Source organism: Sphaerodactylus townsendi, linkage group LG02 (genome assembly GCF_021028975.2).
Source record: "Sphaerodactylus townsendi isolate TG3544 linkage group LG02, MPM_Stown_v2.3, whole genome shotgun sequence".
Classification (NCBI taxonomy): Eukaryota; Metazoa; Chordata; class Lepidosauria; order Squamata; family Sphaerodactylidae; genus Sphaerodactylus; species Sphaerodactylus townsendi.
In genome coordinates this window covers 115,814,962-115,832,415 of record NC_059426.1, presented here as the reverse complement: position 1 = coordinate 115,832,415, position 17,454 = coordinate 115,814,962, and the positions used below count along the sequence as shown (strand labels likewise).

The 17,454-nt window shown below is 42.9% G+C and overlaps 1 protein-coding gene across 4 annotated transcripts in view; it reads right to left on the bottom strand.

Moving 5' to 3' along the window:
- Positions 1-17,454, bottom strand: part of ATG13 (autophagy related 13) — a 45,722-nt gene that overhangs the window by 4,409 nt on the left and 23,859 nt on the right. Inside the window, exons 8-14 of one of the 4 annotated variants that reach the window (XM_048483786.1) lie at positions 17,070-17,166; positions 16,687-16,785; positions 15,848-15,941; positions 8,926-9,024; positions 2,627-2,766; positions 650-767; positions 63-140 (exon numbers count right to left, since the gene is read on the bottom strand). In XM_048483786.1, the coding sequence (XP_048339743.1) occupies positions 63-140; positions 650-767; positions 2,627-2,766; positions 8,926-9,024; positions 15,848-15,941; positions 16,687-16,785; positions 17,070-17,166 (725 nt within the window). The remainder of the gene's footprint in view (positions 1-62; positions 141-649; positions 768-2,626; positions 2,767-8,925; positions 9,025-15,847; positions 15,942-16,686; positions 16,786-17,069; positions 17,167-17,454) is intronic. The other 3 variants (XM_048483788.1, XM_048483787.1, XM_048483789.1) reach the window with 3 other exon arrangements.

The following is a 17,454-nucleotide window of genomic DNA, read 5'->3' as shown; positions in this document are numbered from 1 at the left end:
AAAAAGTGTATTAATGTTGGATCAGAAATGTTAGAGCTTTGAGAAGGCCTGTCATTTCTTACCATGGGGTCATTGTCTTCTGGCTCAATATTTTTGGGAGCAAACATAGCAAAAGGAATGTCCAAACTGGCCATGGTCACCTGAAAAAGTTCAAAAGAAAGATTCTCAATCTCTCAGCCAAATACTTTTTTACCTAGAATGCAACATGGTGTGGTAAGTCTTTAAAGGTTAGAAGCATTGAATGTATGGCCAAACCAAGATCATAAATAACAGAAATCTAAAGGATACATAAAGTACTTCAGTTTGTAGCCAACACAGTTGCAGGACCTACTATTAACAGAGGCGTATTGGGGGGAAATGGTGCCTGGGGAGGGAAGGAGGCGGCTCAGGCGGACGCCATGGCAGCAGGCTGGCTCCTGGCAGCAGGCTGGCTCTGTCTTTAGGTGCCTCCCTCACACCGACCCAGCTCTTCTGAGTCGGGGGAGGAAGAAGGTGGGGGGCGATTTTGCGCCCCTGCCCCGCCATTGTGCCGGGGTCATTTGACAACCCCCCAGTATGCCACTGACTATTAACAATGCACCAGTCTGCCTCCTGTATCAAGAAAAACAGCCCATCATGAAGTTGCAACAGAGAAATGAGCTCCAAATACCTGGTTGATAGGTTTGTTGACGAAGGCTCCCACCTTCCTGATAAAGATGGTCTCCAAGAGATCATGTGGGGACCCGCTCTTCCCCTCACTGCTGTTAGATACTGTTTCTGTGTCCTCACTGAGAGATGAAAGATAGTCAAATTTAATTTTCATCTTATTCCTCTGGCCCTACCTTAGCACTGGTACATTTACAAAACTCAGTTCATCACAGAAAATTATTCTACCCCTTTCTTTCTGCCTTCGTGCAATCATTATATCTAAATCTTTGTTCATTAATTTTTGTGATATTTTCTATGGATGTTTTCTCTGGGTGAGGCATCTGAAGTTTAGTCTACCATGTTATTTATACAATTATGTCTATATATCAATTTAAGTGGTCTTTCCATGCAACTTAGGATCCACGAAGTAGTAAACAATAACAAATATTAAAACAAGTTTTAAAATAAATATACATTTTAAACAAATCAAAGCAACAATTAGCAAAACACACAAATGGAAAAAAGAAGGGTCAGTGAAGGAATGCCAAACAAAATAGACAAGACTTCACCTACTGCGGAAGATAATGTTAGAATGAGGAAGGTCTTCATAGGCCAGTGGACACTTACAAGGCCTTCTGAACCCCTTGGGGTTGTTATGCTCAAGGATGCATGTGTGGATATGGAGAGGGACAATACAGTCAAATCAGCACGAGTTCTAAACAAGAAATGTGAGGTAACAGAGATTTCAAAACACTACCACTTTTCCTGGGAATGAAACTGCAGAAGATAATGTTGGAACTGGCCAAATCTATAGAACTAACTTGGGGCTAAAAGCTTTGTTAAAGGAAACAAAATAGTACTAGAGCAGTGGTTCTCAACCTGTGGGTCGCGACCCCTTTGGGGGTTGAACGACCCTTTCATAGGGGTCGCCTAAGACTCTCTGCATCAGTGTTTTCCATCTGTAAAATGGATAAAAGTTAGGGTTGGGGGTCACCACAACATGAGGAACTGTATTAAAGGGTTGCGGCATTAGGAAGCTTGAGAATCACTGTACTAGAGTGCGGCACTTCTCAGAATCTACAATTATACTTCAGCACCTGCAGCCAGTCATTTTAAGGGAAACAAGTTTACAGCTGAAACCACTACTCATTATAACCAATAAATGAGTCCAGTATGCATTGTCAGAGAAATGCAATAAAGAGGATATGCCAGCATCAGAAGCAGCTACATCATAGTGCCTCAAAATATGATGTGAACCTTTAGAAAAGGCGCATGAGAAGACCTCTGAGACTGCTCCTCCCCTTGCTGATTTTTATATAGAAAGCACCAGAAGGTTAACTGTTAAACTAGGCAAAGAGGCGCTTCTCTATGCTTTGTTTCAGAATTTTGGAAGGCTCGCTGTGATGATTTTTGAGAACCTGGTATCAGCATGGCATCTTTGTACAGGATAATTGTTTTATGGACCTTACAGCTTCTTGTAGCTATTTATAAAAATGAGGCAATCAATGACTTGGATCCTGCATAAAATTTCTGTGGGTGCAAGGACTGAAACAAAACTAACCTTCAGTAACAAAACTAAGTACTACATTAAATATTGTGGAACTGAGTGTGTTTCAGCAAATCTGATGAAAATACTTAATGGAATACTTCAAGTAATGCATAAACTCAGTGGTTAACTATGTGCATGCAAAGATATCATTTGAATTGGGAGATTTCCTGTTCTATCTTCGTGTTCCAACTACTGTAAATATCTGACAGACCCCCCCCCCCATTTCAGAAGCTGCCTCTGCACAAGGTGCTTCTGATAAGAAAGACATAAAATAGCTGCTATTTGTATTTTTTTACTTCCCATAAGAAAGTTAAAGTTCTTCCAGAAGTCTTCCTCACTCAAAACTACTGATCAATGTAAAAAAGAAGCTTATTTCCAAGTAAATGATTTTTTCCCCAAAAAATCTTTCGTCACAGTGTGAACAATTAGGGGTGGTGGTGGAATACCTACCTACTAGATGGAGTAACTGCAGAGTAGTGCCCCCCCTCCAACGGGGTGCATGTTACCATTCTCTCATGATCAGCCTGAGTACCATGCACTGGCTGGCTGGGAATCAGGGGCATTCCACCCTCCTTCCCTGGAACAATCAACTGGAGTGAAAAAGAATGACCAAATGAGACATTTTTCTATTAGTTTGACAAAATATCACAATAAGGGGAACTCATGGCTTTGTGGCTTTCAAGACCGTGATCATTTGGCTTTCAATGATCTCTAAGTGGTGGCTGAGCTACATGTTACATTCACCAAATGGGAACTGACTGGCTCTGAGTTTCAAGAACACTACTAGCAGACAAAGAAATCTGGACAGGATGGCAGACAAATATAGAGGTAAGTTGAGAGGAGAAGGAGACAAATACAGAAAATATGCTGCTAAATGATGAAAAAGAGAAATAGACTAGACCAGCCAGCAGTTTCACTTTCCCTCCATGTCTGAAAACAGTCCATTCTAGTCTTATTTGACTGTTCACCAACGTTCATAGTTCTAGCTTCTCTTGTTTTACATGTAACGTCTTCTTCAGTTGTAACTGTACCCTTTGGACAATGGCATGGGAGACCGAAGTGTAAGGGATGATTTCCTTAATAAATTATGTTTCCATGGTTCTAAATTATTTAAATTCATACATTTTCCATTATCAGGGAATATGATGATTTAGAACTGTCTAAATACCACCACTGAATATGGTTAGAATCTATGCTTTTTCTGCCACAAGAGTGAATAATTCAGGCTACCCAAAGTCAAATCATGCAAAATGTTCTAGTCTCTTCCATGAAGATGCTTATGTTCAAACTGCTGAGTATCTGTGATAATGAAATCAAATTCTATAATTCTAAGATGTCTATTGAGAATTAAACTGCCATTCTAAGCAGCAGAGTTATACCCTTCTAAGTCTGTGGCTTAGAAGGGTATAACTCTGTTTAGGTTGGATGGGTTAGTCTACTATGTAAATCATTATATAGAGCTGGAATACAGATTTAGCCTGAAGACAATAGGGTTTTTTTTCTTTTAAAATATACCATGTTGAGAAGTATTTGAAATCCCACATAAGCATGTACAGACAGATGCAATGGACAAAGTTGTTCTGGCTATTGTGGGTTTACCAGGCTGTTTGGCCGTGTTCTGGTAATTTTTGCTCCTAATGTTTTGTCCAGATCTGTGGCTAGCAGCAGTGGCGTAGGAGGTTAAGAGCTTGTGTACCTAATCTGGAGGAACCGGGTTTGATTCCCAGCTCTGCCGCCTGAGCTGTGGAGGCTTATCTGGGGAATTCAGATTAGCCTGTATACTCCCATACATGCCAGCTGGGTGACCTTGTGCTAGTTACAGCTTCTCGGAGTTCTCTCAGCCCCACCTACCTCACAGGGTGTTTGTTGTGAGGGGGGAAGAGCAAGGAGATGGTAAGCCCCTTTGAGTCTCCTGCAGGACAGAAAGGGGGGATATAAATCCAAACTCTTCTTCTTCTTCTTCTAGCATCTATAAAGGCATATCACAGGACAGAAACATATCTTCCCATGACAGGCCTCTGAAGATGCCAGTCACAGATGAGGGCAAAATGTTAGGAGCAAAAACTACCAGACCATGGTCACACAGCCTGGAAAACCCACAACAGTCAGTTGAATCCGGCCATGAAATTCTTTGACATACACAAAGTGGCTTTGGCAGACATTAGCTATTACAATAAATAAGAAAGATCTTGCTCTACCAGCAATTAAATCTATGAGAACAAATTTGAGTCCTGGAACATCTTCCCTCTATGATACCTTTGTCCCCAGAAATAATACTCATTAAAATCAAAATGTATCACGAATCCAAAAAGCAGTGCAAGTCTAGCTTCTTCAGATATGTCAGCCAATTTTTATATATATCTAAAATCTAATATCTCTCTCTCTCTCTAAAATCTGAGCCCAGATCAACACATTCAACTCTGAGGGTTCCTGGCTGTCAAGAAGAGAACTGGAGAGAAATGAGAAGGGAACAGGAAAGGGAGAAAAAGGAAAAACCTCACACAATGTGAATAAACTTCAGAATTATTGGATAAGGCAGGGAAGAAAGATTTGGGGTGTGAATTAATATTTTTACACACACATCCATCCCACACATACTTGGAAGAAAATGTGCCACTGATTCAATGGAATTTACTTCAAAGCAGTGTTTAGAATTACTAAAAACTAATTCCAAATATATATATTTTCTTTAAAATGGCACATACATCAGTTTGAACAGGCATTTGAGTAGGCATTTTGTAGCTTTCTGCAACACCTCCCCAGCCACCCCCTGAAGAGTGACAGAGGCCCAGCAGGGGGGAAGAGCCCCACTCACGCACGCACACAAGTCCTTTAGTCAAAAATCCTGTCAGGAAAAATAATATATAATAAGCTGCCACTAGTTCTGAGATAAAAATATGGAACTTAGAGATGCTTTTAAAAGATAAAACAAAACTAGATTTTATTTTACAAGCTTTCTTCTCAGTTTGTTGTTACAGAGAGGTTCTCAAGCGTTTCTTTATGCAGATATTTACTTAGATGTTACAGAGCAAATGTAGTTTTACTTAAATGGCTGTTTCAGTTACAAGATATAGTTTCACACACATACAGGTGTCTCTGTTTAAGGTAAAACTTTTCAACATGGTCCTGAACACTCTCCTAAAACCTCCACCCATAACTCCAAAGGGTCTCACACTGGCTTGGGACAGATTAAGCTCTGGGGTTTCACTAAACTCACTCTTAACTCTGCCAGTTAAACTAACACACCCTCATGGACTCTCCAGTTCAGTATCTAGGTGTGGTCTGCTCATGCGACAATAGTCAAGCCCTCTGTCCCCGTGAATGTCCCTGTGAATTAAGCCTTTCTGACAGGCTTTCTCTGCTTTTATACAAACGAGAACACCCTCTCTGTAGCTCCTGCATCTCAGCCGGCCAATCAGGTGATCTCTGATTAACTCTTGGTGGTCCTGCTCTGGCTGAACTGCACCTTTTAAAATTAACCATTATAAAGCCTAATCTGTCACACCTTCCTTCATTATAGAAGCATATTCAGAGACAATCTCCAAGAACTTGAGTTCCCAATCAGAATATTATGAATGAGCACTATCTTCTTTACAAAAATGTCACACAGTGCAGGCTGACAGCTTTATTACTTTAACACTCCTTTCTCTTTATAACTTCTCTCTGAGACTCTTGTAAAAGAGGTTTCATAGATTCCATAGCTAGATTCCATAACAACCAAAGTCTACAATTAAAACAAACAAATATGTGGATGTATACACACTGAATTGTTTAATTTATTTTAAGCACACAAGTCAGCAGAATTTAAGTAGCTCCATATGCTCATTGGTTGCATGATACATTATTTTGAATAGACCAGAGCCGAAAGTTGATCATGATCCTCTAAAGAGTGCAAAGGAGATATCGATGGTGTCTGAATAAGATAAACAGGTGCAGTTTCATTTTACTACTGCAAGGTTTACTTCACTTTTTCACTTTACTACTGAAAGGTTGTTTTCCACTTTTAATTTCACATTACTACTGCAAGGTTGCTTTCCAAGATTTCACAGGGCTAACAAACTGTGAAACCAGATTGGCCCACTCAGGTTGTCAAAAGCTGAATCTGATGATGTCAGGGGTGGATTGGGAGACAAACCTGCCCTGGAAAAAGGTGCCACTTCCCAATTAACTTCAGCTCCACCACCACCCTGCAGCCAACCCTGTACACTCAAAACAGGGAGAGACAGCCTGCCTCCCAGCATTCTTCTGCAAATTAGGCTGGCCCCACACAGCCCACCTGGTGTTAGGAAGGTTGCCAAGAAAAGTCCTGGTGGCCATAATAATGGCATGCTGTTCACACTCCTCTCAACTAGACAAAAGTTCTCTCACAAAACATTTATTCCAATTTGAAAAGTCTCTCCAAAGAAACATCCCTTTCCCTTTACTACTTTTACCGTTAGATTACTGTTAGATCTCCAGTGTTTTTTGCAGGGACATCATCTATCTGAAATATAGGCTGGAATACAAAGAACTCTGCAGTCAGGTCTTCACTTTCCCTTTTTCACTGTAGCCATTTATACATCCAACAAGCCACTTCTAGAACATGAGAGATAGTTGACATTAGCTCAGTGAGAGGAACTGTGATGTGACCTGGGGAAAGCTAGTTGCACACGGAAAAGCAATTAGTTGTATGAAAGAGGCTGTTTGGATCTTAGCCACAGTCTTCTTTGATCCCAGAGAAGAGGAAAATGTGTCATCAACATTCCTTTCTTAGACTTCCATTGAGATTCTACTGAATCATAAAGCTTTTACAAAGAGTTTGCTCTGATGTCCAAATATGGGCAATGTTTATAATCTGAAAAAGATCCACAACACAATGGACAAAGAGCAAGCCTAAAAATATTTCTATGGATTTTATTTGGAACTACAACCACATATGGGATATTCGCTATTAACGTTTTAAAAATATCAATGGGACTTTTTTTTTACCCTATATCAGCCCATGCTCATATAATGGTTATTTAGGGGGGGAAACTAACAGTAGAAATCATTTTAAGCATTTAGAGATGAATAAACAGGTGTTTAGAATTTAAACTGAAGTTATCCTTGATACATAATAAGGCAAGTTTTATACCTTCCTGTTAAGTATGTGTACTGAATTTATACCAAATAATTGTTTACTAGCTACATGTATTTTATATATGAGAAGCGAATGGGAATAAGGGAGGTGACCAGACTCATCCACCACATTCCCTGCAATGGCCTCTTATTATTATTTATTGTATTTTTATATTTAAATTTGTAACCTTCCCCCACCCACAGAAGTGCTCAGACAGGGTAGCAACAATTTTAAATATACTGAATAATATGTTACTTAAAAACTAAATTTAAAATCTTTCTGCACATGTGCACCCATTTATTTTTTCTTCCCAGGCCACCCTTTCCTGACTACAGTCCAGCTCAAGGTGACTTGAGGAGCAGATGCTTGGACTGCACTGGGTCTTTAATACTGACTAGATTCCAATGTTTAAAAGTAGAAATTTGGCAATACGAAGCTGTAGGATTTTAAAAAAATACTACTTAAACATGAAAAATATGCTTCTGGTACTATAAAGGATAATGAAGCTGAATCCAAGATATCATCATGAAGCTCTGCTCATGGAATGGAACACTCCCCCTTCCTATAGAAGCCCATATAAGACCTGGAATTAGAGGATGGCTCAGAATAGTGTTGGATGGGATGTATGGTCCCAGATAGGAAGGGGGAACAAAAACAATCAAAACTGACCCCGATGGATCATGGAAAATGAGGCTGGGGTCCAACCCAGAACATCATAAATCAACTCTATTAAAACCCCTAAAAAAGCTTTTTTTAAAAGCTTGATTCCTCTAGCAGCTATTCTAGGAAACATTTAATATATCCTATTTGGTGCTATGTTGCCTAGATCATTATTAAAAATAAAAGTGGTCAGTACGTGTATCTATTTACTTTTGTCAAATCTTGGAGATTATGAAACTTTTCTAGATAGCATTCAAAGGAGACATGATGAACAGCCCCTCTGCACATGAACACCAACTGAAATTCAGATAATCTCATTAATAGGGGAATGTTCTTGACTTCATAGCTGTAACACTGACTATACATTAGTTAAAGAACTAGGCCCACAGTGCCACATGCAACTCTCCTCTTCCCCCATAGGTAGGCTGAAAAGATTCATAACTACACCTCCCCCTAATTTCCTTTCTGGTCTTGTCAACAAAATCTCTCTCTTTTCATAATTCATTCTAAGCACAATTTTTTCTGTCTTTTTGTAGATGCAGAATACATTTGGCTGTGGCAATGTCTTTCATCTCTTCAGAGTTATCCACTGAACTCCAGCCAGTTCAGTGAACTATAGTAATCTCTAGAACAAGTTATTTTCCACAAAGCAATCAAGCCTTCTCTAAAAATTTGCCCCTGGCCTTCTTCACAGCATGTAGTCATGTGACATGTGCAAAGCTCAAGTTCAGTGATAAAATAACAAATACAATAATTTACAAAAATAAATGCTTGCTTAATTTGTTTTTAAAGTTATCAAAAACTATACAGATGTTGCAAACATCTTAAGTAGAAAAAAATCTAAAGGCCACTTTTCATTTTAGGTTGATCACAATCATTGAGTTAAAGTTGAAGCAAAATTATTAACTGCAAAGACATTGTTGTAATGCAATTTCCTTGTGTTAAAGGTATTGTCAGGCCCCATATATGTTGTTTTCTACAGCGAACTCACTTGATGTGAAAAAGCCAGCCCCATCATAGGTCCCTTCAAGGTATCCACCACCACAGGAGAAGGGATCTGAAAATGTGTTTTAGTAATGGTAAAAACAGACTGAAGAAGACAGACACATGAAAGAAAACAGAAAAGGAAGAGAAAGAAAAGGACTTGTGAAAAAACAACTGAAACACTTGGATGAACTAAATGCTGGTGAAGACAACTGGTGAAGACCTATTAGAAATGTTCATGCATGTCAAGACCACAGAATGGCAGGGTATCGATGTTAGAAAATGTCAGAAAAATTGCCAGCTATTCCATGCAAAACTAATTCTGTGTCCATGGTTCTAAACCAAATTCAGATGTATCTGAATTTATATCAGCTGATGGACTAGGCCAGTGGTGGTGCTCAGAGCCCTCTCTGTGGGCACGCGAGCACAGAGTTTGTCATGTGGGGGGGGGAAATCACCCTCCCCCCCACACATCTAGGCTGGCCTGGGCCGCTGGACTTGATGTGCATGCACCTCAGTGAGCAAGGAGGACTCGGCTGGCGGGCCTGGTGCCTGTGTTCCAGGTGGCTGCTGCCCGGGGGGGGGGGGGGGGGGGGTGGCAGAGATGCTCGAGACGTGCAGAGCAGCGCATGTGGGACTTGCTGGAGGCTACAGCAGGCTGGCCCCTGCTTGAGGGGGTTATTCAGGTTAAATTGCCGCATTGGCACTTTGCAATAAATAAGTGGGTTTGGGGTTGCAATTTGGGCACTCGGTCTCGAAAAGGTTCACCATCACTGCAGTAGATCATGGTGCTGAGAATCAGAGAGCAACATTTATATTTACTAATCAAAGGAATCACAACAATACTGTTTGCCCTAAGAAACACACATATATTCATTCCCTCTCCCTTTTACCCTCTCTCATCTGTATATCTAATAGCCACATGTGGGTTCATCTGTGGATACTTATATTCACTGACTCAACCCACAAGGTGAGAAGAAAGATTTTTTCCAAACTTGGGGGACTCCTCAAGTTTGCAGAAAAGGGATGATTAAATATTTCCCCTCCAACCCTCCCCCAAGTAATAACTCTTCCTCCTACGCTGGCATTGTTGGAAGTGGTAGGTGGCGTGTGGTCTGGAGCTGCAATGACCCCAGCAACAGCTATGGCAGTGGAGGGAAAGCAGTGGTAGGCTGAGTTCATCAGAGATGGAGGTAGTGGCTGCAGTGGCAAACCTAGGGGGGACAGAGGGGACTGACAGAGTTTGGGAAATTCCTGAGAATTTTGTGAGGAATCCTGAGGAGGGCAGGGCTTGATGAGAGGCCCCAGCAGGGTGTAGTACCATGGAATCCATCTTCTAAAGCAGCCAATTACTCCAGGGATCTCTACTGTCTGGAGTTCAGCTATCATTCTGGGGCAGGGTTGTCCAACTCTGATGCTCCAAATGTTCATGGACTACGATTCCCATCAGTAATAGCTACAGGGGCTGATGGGAATCATAGTCCATGAACATCTGGGGCATCAGAGTTGGACACCCCTGTCCTGGGGGATCTCCAGGTCCCATCTGGAGGATGACAACTCTAGGCCTGACAACAACCTGTGGATGACTTACTAACACCCGACTTGAATGACTCAACTAAGCCTGGCTGCTTGCTATTGTTCAACAGAAACCACCCTATGAAAGTCAGGGTGGTGTGGCAGTTAAGAGCTTCAGAGCATGGTTGGATCAATCCCAGTTCAAATCTGGATTTTGGCCATGGAAGCTCACTGGGTGATTTTGGAACAGTCACACACTGTCAGCTTAAGCTATCTCATGGGATTGTTGAGCAGATAAAAGGGAAAGGAGACTAATGCAAGCTGCTTTTGCCCCCACTGTGGAGAGAGACTATAGTCTCCCAAGGCAGAAGGGGTAGGTGGGAGATAAAAAGCTTAATACAGGGGGCAGATAAAGGTATGTTGGCAGTTGGGTGGGAAGGAGGTAGAGTTGCCAACTCCTGGTTGGGAAATTCCTGGAGATATCAGGAATAGAGCCTGGGGAGAGGAGGGTTTGATGAAGAAAGAGACCTCAGAAGAGTACAAAGCCTTAGTTCCCCTTCGAAAGCAGCCATTTCCTCCAGGGGAACTAGCACTGTCAACATCCAGATGAGGGCTGGTTAATTACAACTGATCTCCAGATGGCAGAGATGGAGAAAATGGCTGTTTTGAAGGGTGGAGTCTATGACATTATACCTTGCTGAGGCTGCTTCCCTCCACAAATCTAACCCTCCCTAGGAGTCACCCCCAAATCTCCAGGAATTTTTCAAACTGTAGTTGGCAACACTAAGGGGAACTGATCTCTGTAATTGGGGTGTACGTTGTGATTCTGGGAGATATGCTGCTGCCAGTGCTGCTGTGGTGGGTGAGAGGTAGCAGGCAGGAGGTCAGGAGACTGACAGGGAAGAAAGAGAGTGATGCGGTGAGGGACAGAAAGAGAAACTTGCAGAAGCCGCTATCCAATTCCCATGGCATGGAGAAGACAGAGCATGGAAAAAGGTGGCAGGAGGAAGAAAGAGTCAGGAGACTGACAAATGTAGAGGGAAAGGAGAGGTAGGGAGGAATTGGATAGCTGCTCCTGCAAATTTATTTTATTTATTTATTGATCATATTTATATACCACCCTCCCCCAAAGGCTCAGGGCGGTGTCCATCAGTCATAAAACAATTTTAAACATATCATAATAATACATAAAATACTAAAACTTGCAGATGGCTTCAACCCCTCCCCCCCCTTTGTGTACCCACGGGAGGCCAGATGTTCTTTATGGCGAAGTTGAAATAATCCCGGCTGGCCAAATGCCTGGCGGAACAGGTCCGTTTTGCAGGCCCTGCGGAAACTCTGTAAGTCCTGCAGGGCCCTGATCTCACTCGGAAGCCTGTTCCACCAGGTAGGGGCCAGCCGGATCGCCTTGGGGCCAGGGATCACCGTAGGTCCGCCTCCGATGAGTGGAGGGGCCTAGAAGGGCGATATAGGGAGAGACGGTCCCTCAGGTAAGCAGGGCCAAGGCCGCGAATGGCTTTAAAGGTCAATACCAAAACTTTAAACGTGACCTGGTACTCGATTGGCAGCCAGTGTAGTTGATATAGGACCGGCGTAATCCGGTCCCTAGATGTTGCCCTGGAAAGGAGCCTGGCTGCTGCATTCTGCACGAGTTTCAGTTTCCGGATCATGGCTAAAGGTAAGCCTGCGTAGAGCGAGTTACAGTAGTCTAATCTAGAGGTGACTGTGGCATGGATCACAGTGGCCAGATCGGGACAGGAGAGATACGGGGCCAGTTGCCGTGCCTGCCGCAGATGGTAAAAAGCTGCCTGGGCCATCTGGGTGACCTGGATCACCAATTATAAGGATGGATCCAGAGTCACCCCCAGGCTCTTGGCGGACGAAGTTAGCTTTAATGTCTCGCCAAGAAGCATAGGCAGGCCAAAGGCCACCGGACACTCCCCCCAGCCCAGCCACAGGACCTCCGTCTTTGTGGGATTCAAATTCAGCCGACTTGCACTCAACCAACCAGCCACAGCGTCAAGACAACGCTGGAGAGCATCAGGGGCCGAGGTCGGGCTGCCCTCCATTGTGAACAAGAGCTGGGTGTCATCAGCATACTGATGGCACCGCAGCCCAAAACTCTGAACCAGACTCGCCAGGGGGTGCATATAGATATTAAAAAGCATCGGGGAGAGTATCGCTCCTTGCGGTACTCCATATCGGTATTGCTCGGAGATCTCGCCCCCTGATGCCACCTACTGTCCCCGGTCCCAGAGGAACGAGATAAGCCAATCCAAGGCTGAATCCCAAACCCCCGATACCAGTGAGGCCGTGGACCAAAAGGTCATGATCTACCATGTCAAACGCTGCAGTGAGGTCTAACAACACCAACAGCGGCGAACCGCCTCTGTCCAAGTGCAGTCGGAGATCGTCCACAACAGTAACCAGCACCGACGCGGTCCCATGGCCAGCGCGGAAGCCAGACTGGAAGGGATCCAATACGTTTACGTCATCCAGGAATCGCTGGAGCTGAACCGCCACCGCTCGCTCAATTACCTTGCCCAAGAATGGTAAGTTAGAAACTGGGCGGTAATTGGCCGGATCTCCTGGATCTAAATGCGGTCTTTTTAGGAGCGGGCGGACCACTGCCTCTTTAAGCTGACCAGGGAAGGCTCCTTGCTCAAGGGAGCAGTTGACTATATCCAACAGGTGGCTTCGAAGCTCCTCCCTGCTGGCTTTCACCAACCAGGAAGGGCACGGGTCAAAAGGACAAGTGGTAGATCGTACAGCATCCAGGATCCTGTCGACATCCGTCAGGTCAAGTAGGCTGAAGCGGTCCAAGAAAGGACCCAAAGACGGCCCAGGGGCCTCTAGTTCACATACCATATCAATAGTGGCAGGAAGGGATTGGCGGAGGGTCAGGACTTTATGTGTGAAGTAGTTCGCAAATGCCTCACAGCCTACCCTGTTTCCCCAAATATAAGACATCCCCAGAAAATAAGACGTAGTAAGGGTTTAGCTGAAGTGCGAAATATAAGGCATCCCCCAAAAGTAAGACGTAGCAAAGTTTTTATTTGGAAGCATGCCTGACGAACAGAATACAGAAATATAAGACATCCCCTGAAAATAAGACATAGCGCATCTTTGGGAGCAAAAATTAATATAAGACACTGTTTTATATTCGGGGAAACACAGGTAGTGCCAAATCAGTCTCTTTTGGACCTATGGAAGAGGTTGTCAACGTCCGAATTACACGAAACAGTTGTGCTGGGCGTGAACTAGCTGACTCAATAGTGGAAGCAAAATATGCTCGCTTTGTCTCCTTCACAGCACTCTCATAGGACCTCATAAACGATCGATGCGAGTGTCTTGACCCTTCGTCAAGTACCCGCCGCCACCCTCGCTCAAGCCGTCTCAGTTCCCTTTTCATCTTCCTCAGCTCCTCGGTATACTAAGGAGCCGGGTTGGTGCGGGTGCGGAGAGGGCGCTTTGGGGCGATACCGTCAATGGCTTCAGAGAGCCTGGTATCCCAGCTCTCTACCAGCTCATCTAGGGTAGCGCCAGTGGGTGGGAGTTCCCGTAGAGCATTCTGGAACCATTCTGGTTCCATTAGTCTCTGCAGGCAGGCTAAAATATGCCCGTCACCTTGACCGGGGGGGCATAGGAGCATCAATCCGAGCATTCAGGACGTAGTGGTCAGACCATGGCACTCTTTCTACAGAGGATAAGACCACATGCACACCTGCCGCGAAGACTAGGTCCAGAGTGTGGCCTCCTTGATGAGTAGGGACACCAGTGTTTACAAGAGAGAGGCCTAGCATCGCCATGGATGACACTAGATCAGCGGCTACTAACGAGGAGGCCGAATCAACATGGACGTTGAAGTCACCCAACACAATCAAGTGAGGGTGCTCCAGCGCCCACTCAGAGATGACCTTCAAAAGCCGTGACAGGCTATCCGCCGGTGCGCTAGGTGACCGGTACACCAGCAGGATCGCCAGCTTCTCTTGGTAGACAATTATAATAATATAGGAATCACTATGGCTCTCTCACTGCCGTAGGGATCCAATTGTTGTCTTTCGTGTTCTTCATTCTTTCTATGCCGCCATTCCCGTTTTAGCCCACAGCCGAAAGTCAGAAAATATAATTCAGGCACACAGTTAGAGTCAAAAATTCTCTATTTCTTGTACATGCCCCTTTTAAATCTTAGTTCAGCTGAAAGTTCTTTAAACATCCATCTCGGTTTCTGTGCTTATGGTTTTATATTCTCTTCTCTCCAGTGAGCTTGCTTTCCCCCTGGTGATCATCTGGGTTCTGGAATAGAAGCCCAGATGCTGAGAGAAGCATGAAGGGTCTTAGAGCAGACTGACCCTTTACTTAATATCCCTAGAATGAGGCCCACAGCTCAGAGAGGCTCCCAGCTGACCCATTCGCTAGTGGCAACTGGGAAGCATCAGCCAACCAAAAGTCTCATTTGACAATGCACCTTATCCCTGGTACATGGGGTGGGTGCCACATTAGGGAACAATGCTCAGAAGAGTCACAGCTGACACATCAAAGAGCCACAGAGTATCACTGAATAGACAGATCGGTGCAAAGTTATTGCTCTTTATCAATATGTCAAATGCCAGAAAAAGACTTTCCATGGTGGTGGGGATGGCAGCCACAATGAGGTAAAGGGAAATCTGGGGACAACTGCCTTGTGGATATCTGCTACCTTTGCAGTTGCAATGAAAGCTACTCTGCTGCATGAAGCAGCCTAAGATACTAGCAGTTCTTTCACAGCCCAGTGTTCATCCCGAGTAAAAATTTGCACTCAGAATCTTTTTCCACACCAGGACTATACTTCTTGCATTAGGGTTTTCTACACAGCTGCAAAGGCTCTCTTGCATGTCTGTTCAGAATTAGTAGTTTTCCAGGCCTAACCAAGAAGTTTACAAAGTACAAGCCCATCTTAGTTATTTCATGGTATGTGTGTGTTAATGGGCATCCATTTTAGATTTCACAGTATAGGGATTTTAAAAATAAATATAATGAACTAAAATAACAACAGCAACAGCAACAACAACAACAACAATAATAAATTCGATCTGATAGAATGCTCTATCCTCGAAGGGCTCATGATATATAATGAGCTAAATATAATGAGTTTAAATTCTATTTTGCATCATCAAGTCAGGAAACAAAAGATGTTGGTAAAATTGTTTTTTACCTATAAAACAACATAATTCTTTATAGTGGTAAAATGTATGTATGGTTAAATTCATTAACATTGCAGCAATCTTAATTTCTGTACTTGTCTTAAAATACTAGTAAAATAGAATGATTGTCAATGAATTAAACCATGTTATGTAACCGAATGACTACACAGCTGCTTCTCTGAAAGACATTTGCTGGGAAACTTTTAGGATTGTTTCTGAAAAGTCTCCTACCTGGGATGGAGGAGAAGTAGAGAAAGAGGTGGTGCAGACCTCTTGAGAGTCTTCTACTGATGGGTATGCTACTGTAGCTTCCTCACCACCTGTTCTGTAAAAACAAGAGATAAGTTTCAAAATGAGACAATTCAATAATAGACACACAAAAAGTACATGCAGAAAAAGACAATGTAGCCAAGGATTCAAGTGGAGTTGAAAGGAGAATTATGAAGGAGCTCTAACTCTTTTAGTGCTAGGACTGAAGAAAATGCTACTGGGGTGATTAGGAATTTTCAGCTCTGATTTCTTCAGAAATTCTTTAAAAGAGGAAGAAACACGATTCTTCCATGTTTCATCCTGTTTTTAGAAGATTTTTTTTTCTGAAGGAAGAGTCTTTTGATAAATCTATTTTATGTACTTCATTACTGTTGCTGGTCCAAACATGAAGGACACTTTAAGGAAAGAAAATTATTTTCAAACTTTGATTTATTTATCAAAGCTTCTTTTATTACAATGTGTGAAGAATTCTGAACCATGTATGCTTCCTGTGAATATGAGCATGCAAATATGCTTTATCTTGCATGTCATTTGGAACAATATAATTAAGATTTCTCATCCTACACAATGTGTAATCAGTGAAAACATTAATGAAGCAAAGGAAACTTCCCAATAATTAGCTGGAGTGAGTGTAACACCTCTGGGTCACTAATCTCTAATAGAATAGGAATGCAGACTTTTTGCATATACTTCAAGTAACAGCAGACTGACATCTTTTTTTTTCTACCCAGCACTGCATGCTGTAAAGGCTCTATACTTGGGAATACCTGTGCCTTTACCTATTAGTCATATTTCCTCACCTGTAGTTGCAGGGGTGCATGGGTGAGGAGCTGGGATAGGGACGGTCCACAAAGTGATCAATGATAATCCCCATGATAGGTGGGGTCCTCTCAAACTGCCTGCAATGCAACAAGCACATGTTGTTATTCATAAGACTCTTCTCCGTTTTTTGCTGTAACCCCAGTTCTGGCAGCTAGACTACTCTTTCAATCAAGCAATGAGGAGCAGAGCATCACCAGAATTCCACCCTGCAACTCCACACATGAAAAAGACATTGGGTGGTTGAAAATGCAACTCAGAATTACCAAATACTACCACACTGCAAGATCCAAGAAGCCCAGATTGTGTACTTTAAAAAGTGTCTCTCTGAAAAGGTGGTTTAGCTTGACTATGATTTCCTCACCTTGTGGACATAAAGGCCAAGTTGATTCTGTAGGCACAAGACAAAGTGATTGTGCCCAATGGAGTACCCACTGTTCCAACACGGACTGTCTGAAATCCTACAGAGACAGAACAGCAATTGGCAAAGTAATAACCATTTTGCATAAAAATTAAATATGTTTCCTTTCTCTTCTCCCCAGTGGAGACCCAACATAGCTTACAAAATACAATTTAAACAAAGGAATATAAAAAAATAAGCAGTAAAGACTGATTTCCAGCTTCCCCGACGGTTCTGCTAAAAATCCTCCTGCAGTCACATTTGTTTATTTTATTTCATTTATACCTGCCCTCCCCCAGCCAGGCCAGGCTCATATTGCAATGATACTAATATCCTGACCTGCTTTATG